This window comes from Strix uralensis, chromosome 2 (assembly GCF_047716275.1).
Source record: "Strix uralensis isolate ZFMK-TIS-50842 chromosome 2, bStrUra1, whole genome shotgun sequence".
Taxonomy (NCBI): Eukaryota; Metazoa; Chordata; class Aves; order Strigiformes; family Strigidae; genus Strix; species Strix uralensis.
In genome coordinates, this window is record NC_133973.1 from 127,130,836 (window position 1) to 127,157,143 (window position 26,308).

General features: G+C 39.3%; 1 protein-coding gene across 1 annotated transcript in view; it reads right to left on the bottom strand.

Moving 5' to 3' along the window:
* Positions 1–10,816, bottom strand: part of CEP295 (centrosomal protein 295) — a 46,347-nt gene extending 35,531 nt beyond the window's left edge. Inside the window, exons 1-6 of the mRNA XM_074860292.1 lie at positions 10,513–10,816; positions 9,040–9,173; positions 7,694–7,894; positions 6,348–6,472; positions 5,369–5,462; positions 692–805 (exon numbers count right to left, since the gene is read on the bottom strand). Of these exons, the coding sequence (XP_074716393.1) occupies positions 692–805; positions 5,369–5,462; positions 6,348–6,472; positions 7,694–7,894; positions 9,040–9,147 (642 nt within the window). The 5' untranslated portion in view covers positions 9,148–9,173; positions 10,513–10,816. The remainder of the gene's footprint in view (positions 1–691; positions 806–5,368; positions 5,463–6,347; positions 6,473–7,693; positions 7,895–9,039; positions 9,174–10,512) is intronic.
* Positions 10,817–26,308: the final 15,492 nt, after the last annotated feature.

The window sequence follows — 26,308 nt, forward strand, 5'->3', positions numbered from 1 at the left end:
CCAGAACAGGAACTTAGAATGTGGTATCACGTCACCACTAAAACAAACTGTTGTTTGGTTCACTTTTCAACTGCATTACCCTAATTCAAAAATCACCTCTAAAAGCTAAGCTTTTGCTCCATCTCTCACTTTTCCAGGTCCTCCCCTTCTTCCAATCTGACTTTAGTCCTTGTTTGAGTGTACTGTGAACTTGAGTAAACTTTCCCATTTGGCAAAAATCTATTCATTGTTCTTTTTCCCAAATTAAACTTCTGCCATTTTGGTAAGCTGAAACTGCTGACTGCATGAACAGACGAACACAAATACGAGGTAAAGACTGGTAGTCTTTACACAGCTAAAAAGAGGGGAAGAGAAAAAAGCAGGGCAACTGCAATTATTAATTTAGCATAAACCACGAAGCAGAAGATTTAGGTGTCCTAACAGTACGTCAGTCTTGTGAACTCACCTCTTTACAGAGGTCTGTTCACGTGGGACTGTCAGGTGTGATCCCACAAGTGACTGAGCACATAACAGGTATTACAAGTCTCCCCATCTAAGATTCTGATTAGTAAGTTGTGCAATGGCTGCTTTATGTAAGTTCATATTTTTTAGACAAGTTCTAGAACACTGAATTGCTGATATCCAGACACTGTACACAATATAAAGAAAGATATATGGAAGCACATATCACAAACACTTGGGAGTTAATCACCTGCTCTCCATCCACTTCTCTGTCCACGTAGGGTTCGGAAATATGGTAATGTGTAACAGAGAAGTTGTCGGCACTATACAGCTTTACTGCAGGGGTCTTTTTCACTTCAAAATTCTAGGAAGAAAAGCACAAGTACAGTTGTATCAGAGAACAGTATCTCTAGAAAAGCAACTGAACAGAACACTTAAAATTAATATTAGAAGAAAGCCACACCCTCAAATTCTCTCCTGAAAATATTGTTGTTTAAACCTTTATATACATTTAATATTTAATAAATCACATCAGCACAAGGCAGATCTAGAAGGCTTAACAACTGAGAGCATGTAACAGCCTAAGGCAAACTCCTCCACACAAACTGACATTCATCAGAGTGCTCTACCTTTGTGTTTCTAAAGCATTACCTTAAATTAAAAGCAATTGAGTTTAATGTACTAATACAAATCCCACTTACAAGAGCTGTCACACTCACCTCAAAGCAGGGCAACCACAGATCTACTATATAATTATATCTCACAGCAAAATAACACTTCTCAAGTACAGGCTTTCTTTATGAAAATCAGAACCATTATGTCCAATTTCTTAGCTGACCAGAGAAAGAAGCATTTTCCATAACTTCACTGAAAAGTGTCTATTCGTTTAATATTCGTATTTACTTTTTTGGAAAGTTTTGGGTACACTACCACATTCCAACTCTTGTCCAAAAGAGTTTGAACACTGAGCAACCAGGCCCTCCCCCTTCTTTAGCTCAGCCTGATGTTCTCAGTAGTGAGGTAGCCAGGTTAAGTGACTCGGTATTCTGTAGGACCTGCCTTTGTACTTTCAACATCTCCTTCGTTAATTTTCTCTCAGCTTCCTCCTCCCTAGACTTTCTCCTAAAAAAGGATTCTTAGCCACATTAACTACAACAGCAAGTTTCATAGCCTGAGCAGTTTAAAACTGACATGACCATAAACCAATGAACATACACAACGAGCCACATTAAGTCTCAGTAGTATCTTAAACTTATCTCTATGTAAGATGAGGCATACAAAATTTCAGTATTGATTATGTCTTGCTGTTTTATAAAGACTGTAGAAAGTGAAGTTTTTAAATTAAAATCCCAAGATATGCAATTAGTTTTAGCCTTACCAACAGAACTTCAGTAACTTATTTTATGGTTCTAAGAACCATAAAATGCATGTTATTCCAGTGGGAAGGAAAAAAAAAAAAGATGTGTACAAATAAAAGCACACCATCAAGAGCTTCACTTTTATTTGTACATAACACTGTTTAAAACCTGCTAATTTTCTTAATCATTATATCATAGTAATTGTAATGTCAATATTAACCAAAACGCTTGTAAATACTGACTGTAGCTCTGAAAACAGACAAGTCCCATACCTAACCCTCATTAGCCAGATCACCAACTGCTTGACCTGTGTTATTTCCAGAATGTATAATTAAACCTGTCCACTGAATTATTTAAAAAGATGTAAAATAAATCAGTAGTTAAAAATTGCATTTAATCAATCAAATCTCCAGAATTTTATTCAAAAGTTGTGAAGATGCAAGAATTATGTGGGAGGCTGCAATTTTCCAATTAATGTCAAAAGCAATTTAGGTTGAAAAAAATAGTACTTTTAACATTATTATACCTCATGATGGACCCACTGCAGTTAAGAATCCATCCATACTTCCATCAAGAGGTTTGCAACTCCTCCCTTATTTTTTTTTCCCCTAAAAAAGCAAATAATTCTACAGTAAAATCTGACAAAACTGGAGCTGTAATGTATCATAAAATAAAAAAAAAAGAAAACAAAACTACAAGTGTTATGAATACTCAGAGTATAACATTTTTTGGTTGCATTTCTATCACATAAAAATCTTAGAGATCATATAAAAAAATTAAGTTCACAAGAACTCTGTGACACTTATGAACAAAATGGTGTTTACAGTTTAATTTCAATAAAATCACTTAACAGTTGGTCTAATTAAATAAGGCCTCAATTCCTAAAAGCCATCCTTCTGAGAATTGAATTTAATTATGACAATATATCTAGAGTAAAACCACTTCTTTTGTAACTGGGTAAAGTAACCAGCTAGAGTAACAATAATAGGACTATCATCAGAAAAATGTTTCTTGTATTCTAAGTAATCCTGCAATGAACAACACTGCCCTGGCTCCATTTTATGAAATTTTATTCAACTGTTGCTGCAACAGAGCATCAGATTATGATTACAGTTGTGTTTAATAAGCTCTTTATGTAAATAGATTCAAGAAAATAAGCACACTTACGCAGATGACCTTGTAATTTGCTGTAATTCACAGGATTTAAAGTTAAGCAATTCAAATTCAGTGTCTTGAATAATGAATTTAGCAAGACAAAGCCCAAGAGTTTTCCCCCCTGAAACCGACAATTAACATCTTTTGTTTTCTCCTATATAGAACTAGGAATAAGCCACAGCTCTAATCATCTCTGATCTTTCATTTACTTAGCATTTACCCCATGCAGTACACAGCAAACAGTTACTCTTCCAATAAAATAACTATATTCTTCACCCTGGGCCCTCCCAGCACATAGGCCTATGTCAAAAGGATTAAAATTCATAGAGATATGAAAACTAGGAAAAAGGCTCAAAGTCAACTAGTCTTTACATGGATTAAATTGACATGCTGTGCTACACTGAAACAATGCAATGCAATCTTTCCTCAACAAAAATCCAGCATGTCTGCAGAATTGTTGATTCAATCTGCCATTATCAGAGCATGAACTTCTTAAATGCAACAAACCCCACGTATTGTAGAAAGTCCAGGTGTTTGCAAACTCTGCTAAAAACAGCTAAAATCACATTTGTTGAAAAAGTGAATAAAGGACATTTGTTCATGAGTGGAAATGCACTAAACTGTAGAATTTCAGGAAAGGAATTTATGATTCTGCAATACTTAAACAGGGTACTGACCCACGCCTGTCATCCAATACAATCACAGATGCAATTGTACCAGAACCTGGGGAACCTGAACAAAGTCTTCTTGCTTGCCCTGGTGAAAAAAGACTAGAGAATAAGAAAGAAATTCTGCATTTGTAAAATGGAAAGAGAGAAGCATTACTGAGGTTGTTAGATGAAAAGTATTATATAGTACCGTGTCTTTTTAGCTGTTATAGCATCTACAGATACCCATATTAACTGCCACTGACTTTCAGTCACCAATTAGAAACTTGTTTTGTTTTTTAATAGAAAGCAACATAATACACATCCTTGCAAACGTCACCAGAAAGCAATGCTGCAGCATCTCATGCTTTTCCAACAATGCCAAAGCGAGCAACACAAGCATGGAAATGGAGATGAAGAGGAAATGAAGAGTCAAAGTTTTAACTGATATAGCCTTCATCTGCTCTACAGCAGATACACCAGGAACACACAGAACAACACAGAGGAAAACAGCACCATGACAGAGAGTCTGAATTTACCTGAACAGTACCATACAGGACCTTATTGCATCTAAATTCCAATTTTGCATACACTTCACCAAAAATAACCCCAAACTTTACCACTTCCTTACAACACTTGCTTTAATCCTCACTCATATCCAACTTCCACATTAAGAAAACACAATAAGAAAACTTCCACAATAAGAAAACTACAAAGAAGCATTGTACTAAAGGACACAAATGGAAAGCATATAGGCACTCCTTCTAATCATTCCAAAAACTGTGAGGGTCAAACCTTACTCAGTTTTTCCAGACACATCAGTACCAAACCCCTATCATCCAACACACTAACGTACACATAATGTACCTGGGAAAAGCTTTCATAACTTCACAGGGACTAGTAAACCTTAATCCTTTCTTTTCTTGGCAGTGGCCTGAACATCCCTGAACCTGATGGTCTGAAAGGGCACAACAACACATAAGGCAACTTAAACTCCGCATTAAAGAAGTTCCATTAAATTAAATTTAGTAAAGGTTAATTCCAAAGTAAAAATGCACACCATGTTCTTCCTGCAGTTCAGATCTGCAATCCTACAGTAACCTCTATAGCTATGCAGAATCTCTCTGAAATCAAAGCAGTACAAAGGAGGCACAAAGTCTCCCCCTAAAAAGGGTAGAGCATAGAATTAGAAATATGGTTTTTAATCTACTTTCCTCCCCAATAGCTTTAGGTACTGGTTTTCTATCAAAATTAAACAGCTTACCCTACATTTGGTAGTCTCTACAACAAACAAAGAAATTGGAGAAAAAAAAAATCCCACCAAAAAACCCCACAGCTAAACAGGTAGAACTATCTTTACTACAGAACTAAACAAAATGCTACTACTGTAACATTATGACAGAAGTCTGATGTGTGCATGCTGAGAAAGATCATCATAGAGTTTAATACCACTGTGGCTAGTAAATGAAAATGAGATAATGATAAAAGTTTGAAAGACACATTAACCACAAAAATAAGATCTCAGATGACAAGAAATAAAATCCACACATAACAAGAGATCAGAAACAAACAAATAATAAAGCTCAGTAGTAAGAAGTCTGCTAATACATAATTCATTAATTTTCTTCATTTTTGCTGAACCACTCTCCTCGTAGTATGCAAACAGCAGTTTTGGATATCCTGTTGTGTGGAGTCACACCAATAAAAAAATCATTACATTATATGGTACCCTGAAACTGTGATCACTATCGCATCATGGGTACATACCTCAAGGGGATGTGGTGGTGGAGGTGGCAGGCTTGCAACTCTGGCTGCTCTTTGTCTTTCCACTTCCAGAGCATGTTTACGTGCATTTATTCGTCTTGGGGGGAAAAACAAACAAAAAACCACACACACACAAAGAACCCAAACACAGGTGAGAGAAAGAAAATTATTCAAGCAACAATGACAGCGCTGTGCAAGATAAAAGGCAAACCTAAAATTAAACAAATTCAGATGTATCTGAATTGAATGCTTGGGGGATAGGGATGGGCAAGCAAACTGAAAAGTCAACAGAACTTATGCTGGAAGGCAGCACTGGAAAATTAATTTCTTGAAGTAATGCAAAAGTGTTAATATACACAAGCTTCTAAAGAAGAAATCAAAATCCCTATTTTTCACTTAAGTTTTCAGAAAGCACTGCATCATTTCAACATATTTTAATTGCTCAGCTGTGGACAAAACTAAGTATTTAATCAGTAGGTCTCAGCTCTACTCAAGCACAACTATCCCCAAGAGTACATAGTTCATTTTTCATGCCAGCTCAAGTTTGGTCCAATCTGCTTAAAAAAAAACCAAAACAAAACAAAAAACATGCTAAGAAGGAAGACCATAACAAATGCAGTAGGTCTTTTTTTCAAGCGGGTAACTCTCCATCAGGAACTGGACTGAGAACATTTCATTTCATATGTCACTGAATAGCTGTCAGCCAACAATCTAGACTGAGAATAGTGATATAGAGGTGAAAGGCCTCAAACTCCTTGAGAGTCTGTAAGGCCAGCTCATACACTTGACATTTTTGTCTTGGTTTTAGAACTACAGTTCTTATCTAAATCCACAAGCTTTGTCTGCAAGCATTAATTCCCTAATGCACAAAATTTCGACATAAAAAAAGCTCCAAGCAAGAAGCATCAAGATTTTTGCCTTTCACCTTGTGATACTGTAAAATGCATTCTATGCTTAATAAAACTAGATAACTACTGCATACCGGGCGTGCTCACAAAGTAATTTTTCTTTTTGGTACTTCTGCTCTTTCAGGGCTTTCTTATGTCTCTTCTCTGCTCTTTGCTTCCTTTCTTCTGCTTGCTTTGCCAGAGCTTCTAAGTCAGGTTCCTTAACAATAAAATATTGGAAGCAATTAATACAAGATTTTACTCATACTATCAGTGTGATAATTCAAATTAAGTACTGCTGGTAAGACTCACAAGCTCAAGATTACTTTCTACTGTATTAGAGTAAAATTACTCTAAATAATAACCTCTCCTTCTCTGCCATCTTCTTTATTCTCCTCTTCTCTACCACATTCCTCAGCCAATGTAACCAAATATTGATGTGGAAACCTTACCTTCTCTCTACATCTCTTTGATAAAGGGGGTAATATAAATACATTTTTGCAAATGCTGACTAAACTGTACAGAGAAAGCATGTTACTACCTTTCTGTCATTAATTACAACAAGCATGTATCAATTCTTTGTAACAAGCATGTATCCAATTCTTTAGGATTAGTTCTCTGTTCCTATGGCATTGGTATCACAATTTTCCTCAAACTCACCCATCCTAGCATTGAAAAGGACTTTACAAAGAAGTTGATTTAGAGACAGAGACATGAAAAAGTACAACGTTATTTTACATGACCAAAAAACCTGACTAATTCAGGAAGCAAACCAGTCCGCAAAACTCATGCAAGAAATCTATGGCACCACTGACTTCTATAAACCTGGTTCAGAGTCAAATCTATGGAAAATTTCTACCCAACAACCTCAGTGATCTCTCAAAGAGAGCCTACACAAGTTGCAGGATTTTAAAGAAAGTAAAAATAGTTTATAGGCACAGAATTAAGAAGTGACACCAGTTTGCAGTCTAGGCAAAGGCCTCTGAAGCCCTTAGCAAGACTTTCCATGTCACTTAAGTACTGAAGAAAAAAAAAGTTGTGTATGTTCTTAACTGTAGAAAAGCTATTGTTATATGGTAGAGAGAAAAACTTGCGATATTACTGGCATACTTGAAACAATGATCATTCACCAGGTGCAATTTAGTCAAGTACCAGCAAACACGATTATATATGTGTACAATCTAACATAAACAAAGTAACTTTAAGAGCTTGCACAGCAAAAGCCTTGGCAGACAGGCCTACTAGACCATTTCATCCCAGTCTTGTGGAAAGATATCTGCCAAAAAAATACATAAACATTTCTAAGTTTCCACTCTGAAAAAACTGTTCCTTTAGGTATTAGGACTGCAAGATCAAGAATATAAAAAACTAAACTGCAACCTTGGTATTTCTAGAACGTTAAAGAGTTTCTCTGACAATAATATTAAGCTGTTTCACTTACGTTCTCCTTGGCTTGTCGGTGACCCTCACCAATCGCTCTTAAGCTTGATAAATACAGTTTTTCTAAGGCTTTCATCTTTTGATCCTGTGCTTTCTGCCATTCGGCTCTCAGTGCCTCCTCTAACCGATGTAGTTGTTCTTCTCTCCTCTGCTTTACTTTCTGTCTTATCTGCAAGGCGATATACTTCTGTTGCTCTCTAACCTGTAGAAATAACATTTATGTTTTGTCAGCAACTTAAAAAAGCACGGTATTTTTTGCAGCAAGTCTTTCTACAACATACTCTACCCTTCTTTCGGCTTTCCATCTCATCTGCTATTTATTCCATTAATCTGTCCAGAAAATACTTTAAAGTTGCCGTTACCTTTTTCCAAAAGTAATATATTAAATAATAAATTTAATCTTAGTTAAATGTTTCAGTTCAAGTCCAAACAACTGATAAACAAAATGTAAAAACTGCTTGGAATATCCTTCCCTCCAAAATGCAACACAGTAACTTATTAAAGACTCCTATCACAATGCAAAATGGTTTAAAGAAAATCAGCAACTATACTGATAAATTAAAGTCTGTTTACTAAGTTTTTGTCTTCTACTTTGTCAGCAAAATTCTCTTTGCTAAAGAGAAAAACATAGCAAGAAAAAAGCCCGAGGGATGAAAGACAGTACATAGTAAATGTCTTTAAGATACGTATTTTTTGAAGATGTGAAAGACCTGAACAGCTCGTGTAGGATAAAGCAGAGGAAGGCTAAGAAACAAGTAAGAAGAGAAATGGAGAAGTAGCTTTGTGGTCTAACAGCAGAACAGAAATGGAAGAAAGAGATGCTCAACAGACATGTTTTGAAGAACATTAACTCTGCTCAGACATTCTAAAAGGAGCAGTACTTAAAGCATTTAGAGCTATGACACATTGCAGCAATCCAGTTTGTCTAGTGGAAAGCTCTGAAGTTCTGTATTAGCAGTAGTTGTCTTATTTCTTCTGCATGATCACTGTGAAAACAGCTGAAACACTCTTAAGAGGTACACATCCTTACACAAGTGACACATCAGCAGAAGAGACACAGCTGCATGTTCACAGCCAAATAAAAACGGTAGTTACCAGGAAGCTGGTGGGAAAGAATAGATTCTGGAACAGATGCCAAAGTGAATATAACAAACAGAGATGGTATCACAAGCAAAATATGCACGTAGTAGTAAATAAACATGAGAAAAGGAAAATAATTCGCAAACTAAATAGAAACCCAATATACATTATGACCCTGAAATTTAGTTTACATTAAATATTTTTGTTAATTTCCCTAAATTATTTGTTACATCATTAAATGCACAACGTGCAAAAATACATGCATACTTGCTGTAGCCTCAGTTTTCTTCTTCTTTCATATTCTTCTTTCAGAAGCATGGTTTCTTCATTAGGACTAAGCCTCAATTTCCCAGCTTTTGCAACCTTCCTCTTCATCTTTGGAAACGCTGAATAATCAGCTTCTATGAGAACAACATGAAAACCAGAAAATGAGCATAAATTATATAGGTAAAACCAGGTATTGACATAATCATACAAATCTATCATGGTATCCAGGAGTGTCAGCTACAACTGTTCACGTCTGTTCCAACTGTACTCAACAATATTGGCACTGTCTTTGTCACAGTCACAAAACGTACTGCTTTTGAACTATTACGCTATGTAAGAAACTCTGCAAGGGTACTGCATTCACATTCTACACTGTAGAGCAGACAGGCACATCTGCAAAGTGAACAGCAAACACTATTCCACTCCTGAGAAGATAAAAAACCACCCCTACTGATAACCACACCACACAGTAAAGCAGGCTGGTCATTTAGGTGATTTGTACTGAAATATTCTCATAAGTTATAAGATATTGTGTTTGTTAACATTTTTGATTGCTGTCCAATTTCTTCTGCCTTGAAGACTGTGAAACTCCGACAACAGTCTGCATGCCAAGCATTTCTCTAGAATGCTAAAATTGCTCACTGACAATTTTTTATTCAAGTTTTCTTAAGCAGCCATTTCAAATGATGTTTCCCCTGTAGATTTTACTGTAGAATCAGGATCTGCTGGTTCTACAGACTGCTTCCCATTTCCCTTGCAATTATAATTTTCATCTGCACAGCAAAAAAAAATACTTTTCCAGCCTGATATGCAGCCTACTCCAAAACTGCCCCCTCCATCGTTATTTGATCTTTAAATTATTACTTTCCTGAAAATACTCTCCCAAAACAAACCAACAAAGACTTTCAAAAGCCACTGCTTAGTTTTAAAAATCAAAAGCTTATTGCTAGTGAACAACCCACATAGCACTAACAATTTAACTGGAAAGATTTCTTTTCAGCATCATAAAAAAAAAATAACAAAACTCTAAAGAAATCAGGTGAGGTGTAAAAACAAAATAATTATCCATAAGATACTTCTGGTACAGGGTTATTAAGCCAATGCATCCTAAGTTCATTAGAGAATACAAAGGGACAGAATATCATGGTTCCTGCTAGCCCTCCCTTATTCAGCTGATTAGATACAAAACATAAGTTGATCAATAAATATAGTTAAAGAGCAAATGACTACATTTCCTCCTGCCCCCCAAAAAAAGGAAAAAATTAGAGATCGAACAATACGAAATCTAGATCTAATAATTTTAAGGATAAGACCAAAAGCAGAGAACGCAACCGCCACGGTAAAGCTGTCAACATCTGCAGAGGTTCAGCTGCGGTACAAAGCGATCAGTAAATGCATGACAGTTAAAGCTGAGCCACCCTTCCCCGGGAACACTGCACCAGAGCCCCCGTAAGCCACGTTCACAGCTCTTACCGCGCTGCCCAGGGAAGCGACCAAACTGCAGCTCCCCGGAGCCGGAGGGAGAAGCAGCACAGTTAAAAGGCAGCGACGAGCGCAACGCGCCGGCCGCGGGCTGAAACCTGAGGCGGCCGCCTCGGGAGCGGAGCACGCAGGAGCACACGCAGGCCCCCCAGGGAGAGCCCCGCCGCCAACGGGCTCTGCCCAGGAGGCCCCGGGCCCGCTCGGGCCGCTCGCGACCAGTCACCGGGAGCCGCTATCGGGACAGTGTGGAGAGAAGAGAAAGGAAAGCCCGCTCCCGGCCAGCCCCCGGACGGCGGGAAGGGAACGGCGGACCTGCCCACACCTACCCGCCGCTTCTCCCGCCGCCGGCTGGGCGCTCCCAGACACCGTCACCGCCCACGGCTGTCGCCTTCCGCCGCGTCAGCGCCAACGCTCCCCCCGAGCGGCCAATCACTGCGGGAGCGGCGGGAAACAAAGAGCCGCGGCGGGACTCGCCCTCTGCCCATGCGGAGCGCTGCCCTTGCCGCCACACCGCCCACAGCCCCGGCCTCACCGCAGTGCGCATGCGCCACCGGGCCACCCGGCCCCGCCTCCCGGAGCGGTGGGGCCTCGCCCCCGCCTCCTCGCGACCAATAGGGACTGAGGAAAGCCGTGACTGGCCGAACGCGACGCTTATAAAAGGGGCGCTGGGGTCCAGGGAGGGTTTAGGCGCTGTTCCCTTTCTTGCGGGTGTGCTGCTCTCGGTCTCTGCCTAAGAACTGGTTTATATGGGGTTAACGTTTTGCTTGTTTAACCAGGCAACCTCAGCATGGAGGAGTTCATAGTTCTGATTTTCTCACAGCAGTACAATGGCAGGCCTCGGGGTTTCCCAGTGCTGAGGCTCCTGTGGGAGGGGTATTAGCTAAACTAGAAATGGCGGGGGAGCAGAAGAAAACTCAGCACTACTAGTTTTACCTCTATGTAACTTTCCGGTTCAGCACTCTTTTTGGATGTGCTGTATGAGTAGAAGGAGTAAATTTAGGCTATGTCAGTACCCCTGGACTTGTAGTGCTGCTCTGCCTTCTAGGCTTGCATAGGGCTGGTTGAGCTGAACAATGAGCAATGCTGCTCCCTCAGCCTCGTAACTAGTGCTGATCCTCCTTTCATAAGCCTCTTTTCTAACTAATATCTGTTCCTTATAAGTCTAATGCAATACTTGGTTGCTTCTTTGTTTCATCCTCATGTTTAGTTTTCTTTTTAAAAGGGACTATTTATCATACGTGTGAGACTTGCAGCAGTTGGGATTTGAAAGTGGAGTCATCTGATATCCTTGATTTATGAGGAACATAGCACTGAGCAAAAACTTGTTATTCATGTTGAGAGAAACAATTCTGCTGCACATATGGATGAAGCAAGAGAGGCTGTGCTAGACTTTCTTTGCATTGAGTATGTTCCCAGGGTCTGAGCTGCTGCTGCAAAAATGGCAGAAATGCCCGTGACTTAAAACCGATCATGCACAAAGGAGATAATCGGTTGTCTTGTGCTGAAATGGGAGTGCAAAATATAGCTCCTTTCTATGGAGTTTCTTCTAAAAAGAGGAAAAAAAAATTTTGTACTAGGAGCTGTCATAGTAGCCCATCATACTGTGCCTTACAGGACTGAAACCAGGAAGGCTGAGATTACTTGGTAAAACTTTGTGGTTTGGTGCATGCGGATGCATGGCCACACAGGAAACACTGGAAAAATACACGATTGCAAAACAAGAGATGTGAGCACAGGAAGAAGAGTTAACATAGCATTTGAATGTGCTTTCTTCTCTGCCTGCTGCATTTTACTGCTAAACTGCCTTCTTATTCACAGACTTCTGTGCTATGGGATCAGTTAGAGAGATAATTTGCTTTCTGTCAAGTGCTTGCAACTTGCTGCAAACTGCTGACTCTAATAGCTGGTACCAAGTTAATACCTGATTGTACATTAAAGACACCCAGATGTTTCACAGTATGCATCCTCAATAAATTAAATGTGAGCAGTGTGCTTCCAAACGTGTTTTCCAGTCTCCTTATTGGATTTTTTTGTCCTTCAGCATTTTCATTATGGCAGTGCTCTCCACAATAACATGTTTTCTAAATAGCTTTATCCTTCAGGTCAACAGGTAAAAAAAAAAAAAAAAAGACAGTCTATTAAGAGAGTAATTGAGATTATAGATTTTTAGAATTCTCTACTTATAAAATGTGGAAGAGGTTAAATATATGCTCCTCAATTATGCTGTTGGAAAAAAGGGATATTATGAAACCTATACATGCTGGGTAAGAACTTTGTTTCAAGGGTGTTTTCTAGTCAAGGTATTGCAGAACTATTTCTGATACCACTTAAATTACATACATACACTGAAAAACAGGGATTTAGGAAACACTCATTTTAATACTGTAATTTTTACTACACCTGTTTGAATTACAATACTACAGGCCTGCATTAATTCTTTCCCCTTGTGAAAAAGATGGTGTTCCTTTTATAAAAGGTGAATAGTGATGCAGCAGCATCAATGCATCTAGCCAGGCATATATAAAACTGGAGATAATGACTCCCCTGTGCATCAATTACTGGTCACATTTCTCCTGGGGAGAAAGAATGATACTTGGAGGAGTTATCTACAAATTCCCAAGATAGTTGGGAGAAAATCTGAATTTCTTTTTCGGAACAGAATCCTTTCCATACACAGAAAATATCTTGTAGTGTAAATCTATGTGAAAATGTAGATTTGAAAGAAATAATTTTCATTTCATATGTTTGAAGTTGAAGAGGGGTTGTATAACTGTGAAATCCACTGCTGAGGTGGCCTGCAGCATGCAGTCAGAAGCTCAAATCACAGTATGGGCCTTCTGCTGTCCCAGAAAATGGCTTTTGAGAGTGGGACTGTCCATACTTCCCTATCACCAAGGATGTTTATTCCATCAGCAGATGAACCACTGCAAGAGATATTGGCACAGGCACATTGCCTTGGTGTGCTCTGCGGGACTATTTAGACTGGATATAAGATTAGTGAGACTGGAGTTGCTTTCGTGTGCCCTGAGAGAACAGGTGCCCTGTCTCATAAGCAGGTGGAGTAGCCCAGCATATGCAACCTATACCTCTTACTGCCACACAGGAGCACTTGCTCCTTTCTTCATTAGAAATTCTTAACTGGCCACTCATGTCTCTCACTCTCACAAGGGAAGGATGACCTTGCAGGCTTTTCTGCATCTTCAGCAGAGAAGCGCTGGTTTTATAGGTTTTCTGAGATCCAGTAATGGAACAGTACAACCACCTGACAGCTCACCCTTGTGCAGGACTTGGCAACCTGCAAGAATTAAGTATTCTCCTTGAAAACGTCTGAAGGAAGAGCTTTAAAGAAAGTGTCATATTCAGACACTAAAAGCCCCGCCCTGAGACCTCTAGCACCTCATTAGACAGTAATGCAGTTTTCTGTTTCCTGTCTTCTTCTTGCTGCTTACTGAAGTATTGGAATGAAATGAGAACTTGTGTTTGAATTGGCCTTTCTCTGCAGTCAGTATTCCTCAATGTCACATACCACGTTATCATATGGTCTTAAATGTTTCCCTATGGTTCATTTTGTTTTGATCTGTGATTACTTCTCCCATGCTGTTTTATCTCTTTTAGCACCTGACACCAGACATCTAATTATCATGACCACCAGGAACTAACAGGATATGGTTTTACAAAGGTTTGTAATCTTTCAGTTCGTACAGTCTCAAAACTGCAAAGTGCTTTTGTTAAATAGTTTGCCTTAAGTGTGTTTTCTACATGTAAGCTTTGCATAGATGGAGTTTCCTAACAAGGAAAAGGGGCTAATTTTTATTTTTGAGACTGACTGATCTACTATGGTCAGCCCATGCAAGCACAGCCTATGATAGTCTCTGCCTGAGACTGATTGGAAGATAAATTTTCTTGACAGATGTGGAAGGGTAGCTTTCGTTATTATACTCCATGTCATGTAATAGAAGGCTGCAAAGCTACACTTTCCAGTACCAAGCAACTGTATCCAGAGCTGTGCCTGTATAAATTCTCAATGTGCAGATTCTATTCACAAAAAAGATGCTACAGTTAAAAAAAAAAAAAAGCAGCAAAATGGGGCATAAAAAGCTAAGTAGCTGGTAAAAGGATAATTACATGTAATTAAATTAAATATAATGTACATCCTAAAATTATTGTCATGGTAAGACAAGAGAAATGGCTGTAAATTCAGATCTGGTTTTAGATATAAATGGTGTTGTCTTACAGAAAAAAAGATGCATGCTTTCTTATGACATTGGTCCAGAAGCTCTTATTAGGGAACGAACAACAACCTTAAGCAATGCCCGTTCTCTGTCACGAATGCTCCTGGGACTTCACCCAGAGTCCTTAGCCCAGCTTAATGGTTTGTGTCTCTGGAAAACAACCAGCCTTGGGATGGTAAGAGCAGCACCAAGTGCTTAAGAACTTATTATTTATGCATGAACCACAGTGCTGCGTAAGGTCATTTTAAAATGGGCTCTCAAACAAACTAACTCTCCCAAAGCTTGAAGCCAACAGAACTGAGCTGGCTTCAGGTTTATACAGACAAAAAGAGGCTCTGTGTAGCTACACTGCTGCATGTCCTCAGAACTGGTCTGCCTAACTAGTCAGTGATGTCAGTGTATGCAGAATTCTACAACACAAACTTGGTGTGTGCGCATTAATTTACTAAAATTCTTGTAATCTGTGTTCAACCTTCTAAAATATTTTGGAACCATACATAGAATTTTCTCCAATTGTTATACAATACGCATAGTAACTATGTGCACAAATAGGCCAATTATGCTCAGTCCAGTGAGTTTACAGCCGGTCTTTGCCAGCTTTTCTCAGCTACTGTGCCATATCTCGTTTGGCTCACCTTCCTTTGTTTCTTCTTGTAATGTCTACTTTTGTTCAATTTCAGAAACTATACTGAACATTACTTGCTTTATTGCAGGTAGTTTTAAGCAGAAAATAGAATGGTGCTGGGTTTTCTGGTATTTCCTTTAAATAATAGATTCTACTCCAGCAAGATCTCTTAAAGGCTTAAAATTTTACCTTGTAGAAAAAGACCTCCATATGTGACTAAAAATGCTTCTTTAATTTAGTCCCACATTCATAGTAAGCATCATATTTTCAGCATGTAGCACAGTAACTGGGAGAAAACTATTTTTTTTCTAATTTTAAAATGATTACTTTTTCTCCAACCTGAATTGGCTTATTTTGTATTGTCTGCCTCCTCCTTTTGATTGCTTATTTTTATTACATTGTATACAGGAGGTGATGGAGTTTTCACAAGCTTGTTTCCCTCAGATGTACATCCAAATGCTGTGCTGTAAGCAATAAAATTAATGTAAGAATAGCTTAAGGCTTTAAGTCTACAAATTACCAAAGAAGAGGTTAAAGGTTCTGGATGAAATCATAAAGTAGAAGAAGTAAATGGTCAGGTCCTGCCAACTTAATGACTGATTCAATCATAAAATCATAGAATCTCAGAATCCCTTTTGATGTCTTAATAGTCATTTATACATAAAGCAACTAAAAATGTGTGCTAGATACTCCCTTTCCTTACTGCTGGCTTCTGCCACCTCTCTGACAACTTCTACAGTGGGTGACAGACAGGATAAGATAAGGAATGCAGATTTCTCAGGAAAGTACATGCCATTATCCTTGGATATCTGTTATAATATCTTAATATTGTTTATGAAATACCAGCAAAATGTTCACAGTGTAAAAGAGTGGATCCTGGTTTGATCAAGACCTTCACAGTCTAAATCAAACAGACTATATGATCAGACAGACCTGTGATATACCAGATTACGCTTCTACCACAAATTAGCTTTGATGTTTTCTTTAGTAGAAAGAAACTGATTATATAGATGGAGTCATTAAAGGGCTCTGTGAAGGAAATACATTTCAAGGAGAACCTTACAAAAGGAACGGATGGTGAAGAAAAATTTACAAGGAGTGAGAATGAATTTGCACCAAGAGGAGGAACTTGGAAAAGGCTGCAGAGTGAACAAACGTGTTTAAAAGAAAGCAGTGAACATGGAGCTCTGATATACCGGTTCTTACTGCTCCCATTTTAATCTTTTTAACAGAAACCAGTCCCTTTACAGACTTGGAGATATTTTCTGTCACAGTTTTGCTAAATATTATAGATACCAAGGAGGGATGAAACGACAAAGGGTCTTTAGTGACTGGAAAGAGGTAAACTTAGAGTCAAGTCTGAGAGAAGAAAATGTGGAAGGCAAGCTGATTAATGACATAGATGCTAGTTTGCTAAACTGGAGTCTGAGCTTCAGTTTTCTGCAAGACCATAGATTTTTGTGTGTGTGATCTTGGCTTAGTCTCTTTGGGACTGATCTGATAAATGGAACTAAGTCCCAGAATCCTGATCCTGAAAAACCTCGCTAAGCTATTAAAGTCTAGAAGAAGTTAGCATTTTTTAATCCTAAAGGTCCCTGAGCTTCAAGATTTGCTGACCTTTACATGCTCAAGCTGTTCTAATGTTGACAGGACCGAATGGCTCAGAATCTAGACCTGAACAAGATTGAGGAATTACATTTTTTTTATACAGGTCAACATCTAGTATACTCAAAGTACATGCAACACAACGACTGCACAGGGTTCTGCACAAAACATGATACTATTTTCTTTTGTGAGTGGAGAGAAGAAGCAATTGGAGGCCAGGCCTCCTATTTTCCATGTTTTTGTCTGAACAACCCGATTAGAGTCATCTGCTCACTCTCTCTATGGCCAAATTAATAGTGAATTACATTTTGCACAGCGGCATTGCTTCACAGGAAGAGGCAGATGATTCCATCTTCCAAGAAAGAGCTATGCCTGGTGGTTAAAATGTCTCTGTGAGAGTTGACTCTGACTTGTATGAAAACACATTGAATCTTTCCCACTTCCTCCACAAGTGCTGTGACCACCAAACTGCTGTTAAGTTGATGCAGTTCCTACTGCCTGCTCCTGGGGAAAAAAAAAACAGCTTTGCCCAGCTTTTTTTTTTTGACAGTGTGGGTTCCTATATTTAGTAGAGGTTTGGGGCTAAAGATATATTTTCTAAAAAGCATATCTCTACAGGTCTGAGAGGTGGAATTCAAGATGTATTCCTTTTCTCAGTATTTCCTATAAACTAGTGCTAGATAGCTGCACCTTTGACTTTTAAGTGGTTCCCTAATGGTGTGCTCACTTCCTTACATCATACTTTGAGGTGCCAGTAATGCCCAGGTGATGCACCAGCATGAGCCTACATCAGCCCTAAAATCAGAGGCATCTATTGAATCTGGCCCTTTGTTTCAGATATTAAAGTAATACTGAAGTCAGTAAAGGGGACAGCAGCAGTAGTGGAGAAAGACTTGGACAGCAGTAATATCTGCCCCAGTAATGTCCTTTGTAAAGCAAAAACTTTTTTTTTTTTCCCACTGGCCCAATAAAATTGCCTCAATCTGCTTCCTTGGGTGATCGATGCTCATCTGGAATTTCATCACTGTCCTTTTTAGAGGATAATTTAATTGTTTTACATTTATAGGGACAAGGTAATAACCTTAGATTTACATAGAGCTAATTTCTTTCATTGTGAGTGGATTCTCTAGGATATGAGCAATTAAGCTTCTGTGGGAGGATACAGGAAACATGATTAATAGATCAAAGAGACCCTATCTAAGGGAAATGGGTATAATACCAAGGGAGATAATGCTCCATTTCATAATAGTTATGCAAATATGCCAAATGTTGGAGAATTCAATTAATATTTGACAAACGGATTTTCTGTGATGCAGAGTAAACACATACTGGGGAAAAAATAAAGCTCTATTGCACATTATCCGTTAGCTTCGTTTCACGCAGGCTGGGTCGGCTGGTCAGGCATCTCATTCCACTGCAGGTGGCAAAGAACAGCTAGGCATGAATCAGTGCCAGACAGTGATATTGTCTGGATGAAAAAGACTGACCAAGGTTAAATTCTATGCACACAAGGCCAGTCATCGCTTCTCAGTGTGCTTAGGTCTACTGCTCAGCCTCTGCTAAAAGTTAAATTTTATTCCATGTAAATGAAAAGTGGTTAAAGAATGAAGAAGATAGAATTAAACAATATTTATGTTCTTGATTTTTGCTTTCACTTTTCTTATCTGTAAAAGCAACATTAGTATAAAAGCCAATAATCAAGTAAGAATAGAATGCCCAAGTTAGTAGAAGACATGGGCTGCGAGTCAAAAAACCTGAGCCTCAGTTACTCAAATATAAAATGAGGTTAATACTAATGATATAAAAAGGTGTCATGGATGAGTGTTTTAGGTCACTTAAAGAATCACTGTCACAGTTATTAGCAAAAGTGATTTTAACATGAAATTGTAAAAGTGTGACTTAACAGAGTTTGATGGCAAGGTTCACTCACTACATGGAAGAAACATACAAGGGAAAATTGAGTTAGAATTGATTTAGAATGATTTACACAGATATCGCAGATGCAAAAAGGTAGGGGAGACCCTCCCGTTGGGTCATGAGGGTCAGGTAGGATCCCCTTGTTTCTAAACTCCTTCTCAGAGAGGAGTCTAGGTGCAGCTGGATCCAGACTTCGTCCCAGACTTGGTTTACAGCTAATGGCATTAGCTACATGGATTTCAGTAGACATGCATTCAGCATGCTATCAGTCACTTACCAAGGATCTGTGGTGAATAAGGGGTCTCTCCACCTTGGGTAAGGAAGAATCTCTTAGTCTAGGTAAGGAATCTCAAACCTTGATGTTAAAGCAGCACCTTTCATCCAGGCATCAGGTGTTAGTTTGCTCTGTAGTTCGAACCCTCAGTTTCCCAAAGCGGAGTCTCCAGCATCGAATGTTATAAAATAAATCATTTAATAGAGCAGTACCGCAGCAGGGTCAGCTTGAGTGAGGGACCTCTGGAGAGGGACCTGAACAAAGAAATCCCTGGGCAGTTATACCTTTACAGACTGTTCACCCACCCCTCACACACTCTTCACACTCTCTTCACGTACCCTTTGGTCCAGTGGTGACTCTGGTCTGAGCTCTTCTGACACCTTCTGATCCCTTCTTGGATTCCTTTGCTATCTCCAGGCAAGCCGTGATCTTGTCAAGTTGCAGCTGCTGTTGACGGCTGTAGCCTTGAAGCTTCCTTATCTTCTGATTTACATGGGCTCTGGAGGCCCCTGTTTTGACTAAGTAAGTACATGGTCAGTAAATCTAGGTGAAAGTTTACAGCTTACAGCCTAAAGTTGCAGCAAATCTAGCTACTCATGCTAAGTCAGTTCAGCTAAGCAAACAGCATACTAAATCACACAACATTGTAACTCCAAGTGATTAATTCTATTTAAAACTTACTTATTTAAGCTAAGCGACTAATATCTCTTAACACTGAGAGGTGTCCCTGCTCAAGGGGAGAGTTGCCTGGCATGCAGTCCAGTTGCGTCCAGGGAGAACTCAAGTTGGGCTCATTCAATGATCTGTCGTTGTTAAAAGATCTTGTTGCTTCAAGGAGCAACCTTGAGAGGTGTCCCAGCTCAAGGGGAGATCACCGCCTTGCAGCTACGCTGCCTAGCAGGGAGAGCTCAAAGAAGGCTCACTTAGGCTGTCATATTTACGGGATAAAGTGGTTGGCTTGTAGTCAAATTGCATACAATGGGAGAGGTATGCACAAGACTCCTTGTACCCACAACTTTCTTTGTTCCTCGATAAACGACACTTGGAATCACATGATCGGTGTTCACTGTGTTGCTCTGCTCCTTTGTGGGTTTCCTGGAGGAGTTTTTGGCCTGGCTATGGCTCACACCTTTACCTCCTTTGGAGCCTGTACCAAACTACCGCTGGTTCAGTGAAGGGAGTTCTCCTTCACAAAAAGCAATGGCTCATTCAGATACTGTAGTGTTGGGAGATGCATAAATATCTAGATTTACTGAAAACATAATTTTCTTGTTTGTTTGCTAGCTTCCATACTGGATATTGTATTTTAATCTCTATTCTAAAATACTCTGTTCTCTTACTAAAGATTTAATATGAGGTTTTGTTCTGAGAAATCCTGATCCAGAGAAGGAAGGCATTTGAGAAGCATATTGAAGCATACTGAAGTGTCTCTGACCATACAGACTGGGCACTGAGCTAACAAAATGTGGCAAGAGTTATGGAGCTGCAGTTGCAAGTATGAAAATCAAGTTCATCCAACTGTGCCATAGCTGGGTATCAGGGCTATGCCTGTGCACACCCAGAGCCCTTAAATCATTAATTCCCTGGGTGGTCTAGGAGCTCCCCAGCTAGTTGTGGGAGTGTCAGTCTTGCGCAGCTGTGGGAGATTCAATATATTAAGAGGCAAGTCGGCATTGGCCTGTCAGCTCTGCACAGCTGTGGGAGATTCAATATGTTAAGAGCCAAATCAACATCGGTGGGTCAGTTCTGCACAGGCCTGGAGAAGCAGCAAGGCTGAGAGGAGAAACAGGCCTTAGGAAGAAAGATAAGAAACTGCCAGGCTGTGCTAAGGTGGCAGGGAAAAACAATGGACAGCTGCAACACTGAGCTATGGAAAAGTACTGAACTGTCTGATGGGAGAGAGGGTTGATGGCTGTCTAGTTGCTGATTTGCTTGTTATGCTGATGGGAGCTTTAATGAGAGCGTAAGTATGTATTATTGTATAAGTGTGTATTATTGTAAGAAGAAAAAGAGAGACTAAAGAAAGTAAATGGCCCCTGCCCTGCAGAAGGAAAGAAGAACACTCAGGACTTGTTATTTTGGCCACTACAGCTAGTCATCTGCATGAATGATTTAGACTGATTTGAAAAAATGGACTGACTTGAGCCAAGGCGATTGACTTCCAGCCACTTTCACAAATAAAAATTGGACTTTCACATAAGCTCTCCAGGTAGGAATTTTGAACATTTCTAGAGATTTCCTCAAACAGCTCCTGCTGTCCCTATATCAATTTATACGCTTAAGTGTGTTGATTAACTTCCTGGGTGGAGAATTTGGTTGAGAGACTCCCTTACATGGTTCTTGCTGCAGAATTGACCAAATGTTACATAGATATTTGTAAATAGGCAGTAGAAACTGTTCCTACATATGCAAAAATTGTCACATAAGACCTCTGTACACAGTTACAACAGGAGATGTTTTGTATGAAGTTTAAGATAATCTGTAGGAATGGATCATATATGTGCTGGAGTGGTCACATGGCACCACAGGCCAGTTAGATTATCTTAAGAATTGGGCAAAACTGTGGTTTAAGAAGCTGGATCACATGATCTAGTTAAGATGCCATTGCAAGGACCCCTTGCAACAGCAACTCCCATTGCTATCTCAACATCAACAAACTGTCCTGTTTGAGAGATCCAATTTACTATGCAAGCGTTACCCTGTGCCAAAATCTCAAGAAGTTATTTCTTTTTAGCCAATACTCTGAGTGTCTGTGCAAAACAAATCATGGGCTGTTAGGACATCCTGTGCCTTGCAGCCAGGAGGAGGTCTAGGGGCATTCCTTCAGTGCCTAGAGACAAGAAGTTGGGAAGGACTTGAGAAATTCTCTTCAAAATCCTGTGTTCCTCAGAAAACCTGATCTTGGAGATGGCATGCTCCTACTTGACTTGGAAGCTCTCCCAGTTCTTCAGATGAGACTTCTGTTTATTGCTCTCGTCTATGAAAGTAGGTGCCTACTCTGTGAAAACAGCAGTCCACTGTGATGCAACCAGAAATGACTAGGTGAGCTATAAACTTATATATGTATACCACAAAAGGACTCTATTTTTTTTCAATGTAAAGCATGACAGCCAAGTTACCCTATTTAAAAGTGATACTACTGTTGCTTCTTTAGTGCTGTTGCTTAGTGGTCAGTTACCCAGGGCAGTGGAGATTTGGGGTTGATTCTTAGCCTGAAAATGCCCTGTCTCAGGCTAGAAAGGTCTCTTTGAGGCATGCCCTGTGCTAACTGGGCTGCTGTGCATCTAGCAATGAGACTGGGAAGAAAACGGTCAGGGCAGTGCCAGGCTCTGGAGGCATGGAGAGAAAGGTAAGGGGACCTGGAAGTCAGGCAAAGATTGAATCTGCTGTGCTCTGAATTATCAATGCATTTTACATTAGGTAATCATGAGAACATTCAAAGCTAACAAGGGAGTTGAGACCCCAGATTGGGCTTGTCGTTCAGCCATTACACTCCTCTACAAAGAATGAGCCATGCTCAGTTAGGCCACTACAGTGAGGGGAAGGCTCTGTGCTGTGTATCCTGAGTGGGCAGAAGCTCCAAAGTCCAGGAAAAGAGAAGTGCTCAGACACGTGTTATCCTCAGAATTTCATACTGGCCAGCCACCAAGCCCTTGTGTGGTATTCTGGGCTACCCTGGGAAGTGTCTAATTCCTTTCTTTGAGAATATGGACGTTACACATGTACTTTCAGTTCTTTGATTCACCCTGCTGAGACCAGACTTTGTGATGCTTGAAAGAAGTGCATAAACAAGCACTCTGGATCTCATCCTCACATCATTTAAGTGTGCATTTTCCCTTTGCTTTTGACCATAGCAGAGGATATGAGCCCTATTTTCTACTTGAAAGGCATATGTTCATTCATTTTGATTCACTACGGTCAAGTTACAAGATCTTAAGAAAATCCTCATCTCTTCTACTAAGCCATCTATTTAAATCAGAGATAATAAATTTTAATAAACATTGCTATTTTCCCAAGTTTATAATTTCTTTTAACAGGCAATTTTGCTGTGATCTTTGAGTTATTGCCTCTAATGACTTCCCTGTTGTCTGGGCTGATTCTATCTCAAAATGTATTAATCTAACCCACATGTACACTTTAGTTAAATGTATCTTGGCAGACATCCACCATTGGAAACAGTTGAACACCACAGAGTGTTTTTCTAATTGGACATAAAATTCACAGTTTTATCATATGATTCTTTGCTATACAGTGTGTCCAATTAGATTTAATGAGCTCATTTTCAGGACAAGTTGACCAAACCAGCGCTACTGCTGACTTAGAGGCTACAGAAAAAGTTACTTGATTAATTTCTTTCTTAAATTAAAACTTTCTAGGAAATATTGTTCCTTCTTTTAGCACATGAATATACAAAAGCCTAATGTTGGAAATAAAATGTTTTCCCACTGTGTAATTTCCAATGATTGTTGTAAAATCTTTGTTTTTTCTTGTAAATGTTTTGGCAACAAAGATAAGTCTAGCATATTCTTCTATCGTGTTAATAAAACCAAGCTAAGTAGCATGATGACTAAGGAACCAGTAGCAATGTAGCTATCACAGCATGAATTGAACAAGCCAGATTGAAATCCTGTGTAAATACTCGGCAGCTGGTGCCTAAGCTACTCTAGCTACACTGCCAGCTCAAGAGTTCAGTATAAAAACATTCTTGGTTAATACAGAACTGGTCTAACTGTGGTTTTCTCTGGAAAAATTATCTCACTGGACACAATCATGCAGGCTAGGACAGAAGGAAGCTTTAACCATTACTATCTGAATTCAGTAGACCTTGCAAGCTACACAAACCTGAGCTGGTCCACACTGGAAAGCTGTGTACTACAGACCTAATTCAAGAGATCATAGTTGAACCCCTGGAAAGATTAGAGCATGGAAAACTACACGGAGGAAGGACTTCATTTGGTCTCCTCGTCACTGCAGCACTAGCAGAGGGGATAACAAAGCAGACTGGTAAGCTGTTAGTTGACGATGCAATGCAAAATGTCAATGTTGACATACGGTTGAGAAGAGTGGCATTTGGGAACAGAAAAGGAGATACAAACATTTGAGACAGTCATTCACAAGCAAGGGTTCTCTAACAAGCTGATGCTATTTTATGTGGTACCCTTCTGTCTTCTACCTTTCACCTAATGTCAGTGGATAGATGATGGGAGCTGCCAGACCAAGGTTCTCTTTCCAATTGCAAGAGCTCCATGGGATGGCTGCTGCTGGAAATGGCAGCCCCACTCCCACTCTTTTCTTCCCTGCTCTCGGCTGCATGACTTCCTCCCACCTCATTCACTGGCTGATTTGTTTAGGGAAGGCACTTGTCCTAGTGGGATCACTTTTCACAGCTGCAAAATGGGAATAATACATCCGTTTTTTGCGAACTACCAGCATGAACCTCAGAACAGGAGTGGAAATAACTGTTATTGCGGTCTTACTCACCTCTACTTGCTTTGTGACAGTGTCCCAGGCCGTGATCGCTTCATAAATTGCTAGTTCTGAGTTACTAAGAATTAAACAGTTATGTTCCTGTTTGCATTGGATAGACATATACCAAGGCTTTCATGCCTGTTATCTTTGCTACTTCTTACAAAGACATTTTGCAGTTATATACAGAAATAATGAGACAGAAAAAGGTTAAAATGATTACCTGAAAGCTGCAGATCACTTCTGGCAATAATTATTTATCTGTCCACCATTTTGTCTGTCTATATTTTATTCTCTCTATATATAACAACAAATTACTTAGCAGAATCAAAGGTGCTTATTTTAAACTTACAGTGCTCACTTTTGACCTGTACACAAACAAGCAGCATAGTAGAAGACATATGCACATCTTACACTTGATAATCTTTGGTGTTAATTTATTTACATCCACATGGTTGCTTTCCTAATAGAACAGACCAGTCTTCCTTCCCTAATGAAAGTAGTAAGGGGGAAATTGCTTGAGGTGCTATAATGGAAGCCTGCTATGATGTGTCTTTAGCAGAGTGGGTTAAGCATGAGTGGTTAAGCATGAGTACCTTGTGTGTTAACTGTTTCTTTCACCTGTACAGTACAAATTTTGCACTGACAATGACAATGTATTAGCATTTTACACAATGGAGAGTCAACATAACTAAATATCCTTGCCATATCTCCTGAGAGAGGAGAATGTCATTAACCTCTTACAGATGAGGAAACAACATTGGATTACGTTGTAACTCCATTGACTTCTGTGGAGTTATTCCAGATTTACACCAGGAGAAATAAGACTACTCCTCAAAAGAATAAGCCATTTGCTTATGGTTATCTAGTCACAAAGCCGCACACTAGGGAGTAGAAACTTGAAGACATCCACGTTTCCTTTGCTGTTATAATAAGAATTTCTATTTTAGCTAGGATTATTTAAAAAAAAGCACACCACCACAGAATCTTACATTGTTCTCCCACTTGTGTCTAGAAATAATTGCTATGTCTAAATAGGTCTGCATCCTATGGAAATAAATTAACAAGAATAAACTATTTTTGATGAACTTCTACTTGCCCAGAAATGTGAATGTTTTTCTGAGTAAATTTAATAGTAGAAAAGAATAACGGCCTTCCAAAGATTGCCAAGGAACAAAAAGGTAAGTTAAAAGCCTTTTTATATGCAAATACATCATTATGTTTGGGGGTTTTCTTTTTTTCCTAATTTTTTTGAAAGCAAAGGCACAATGGGACATCAGTTATTTCAATTTACATATGAATACCCAGAATTCACTTTCCACTTACAGTTATTCCAGAGTCCTGGTGGTACCTGTCAGCATTTGAGGTCTGGAGTAAAGTGGGAGTCTGCTGACTTCTCTAGACAGAGTGCTCTGCAGAAATTAGGGGTCTACGCTATTTCTGCAAAAACAGAAAATCTTTTTGCAAGATATGTGTTCATTCCCAAGTAAGTGGTGGCAACAGCATTATTTCTGAAGCAATATGACTTGAAAACATTTACAAATACAACTATCATGTCTCCTAGTTAAATTATTTCTAATGTATCCATTATAAAAATGCATAGCTGTTAGTTGTAATATACTCACTGCAAGTCTGGGAACTAGAGCGGAGATTCAGCCTTAGAGGATC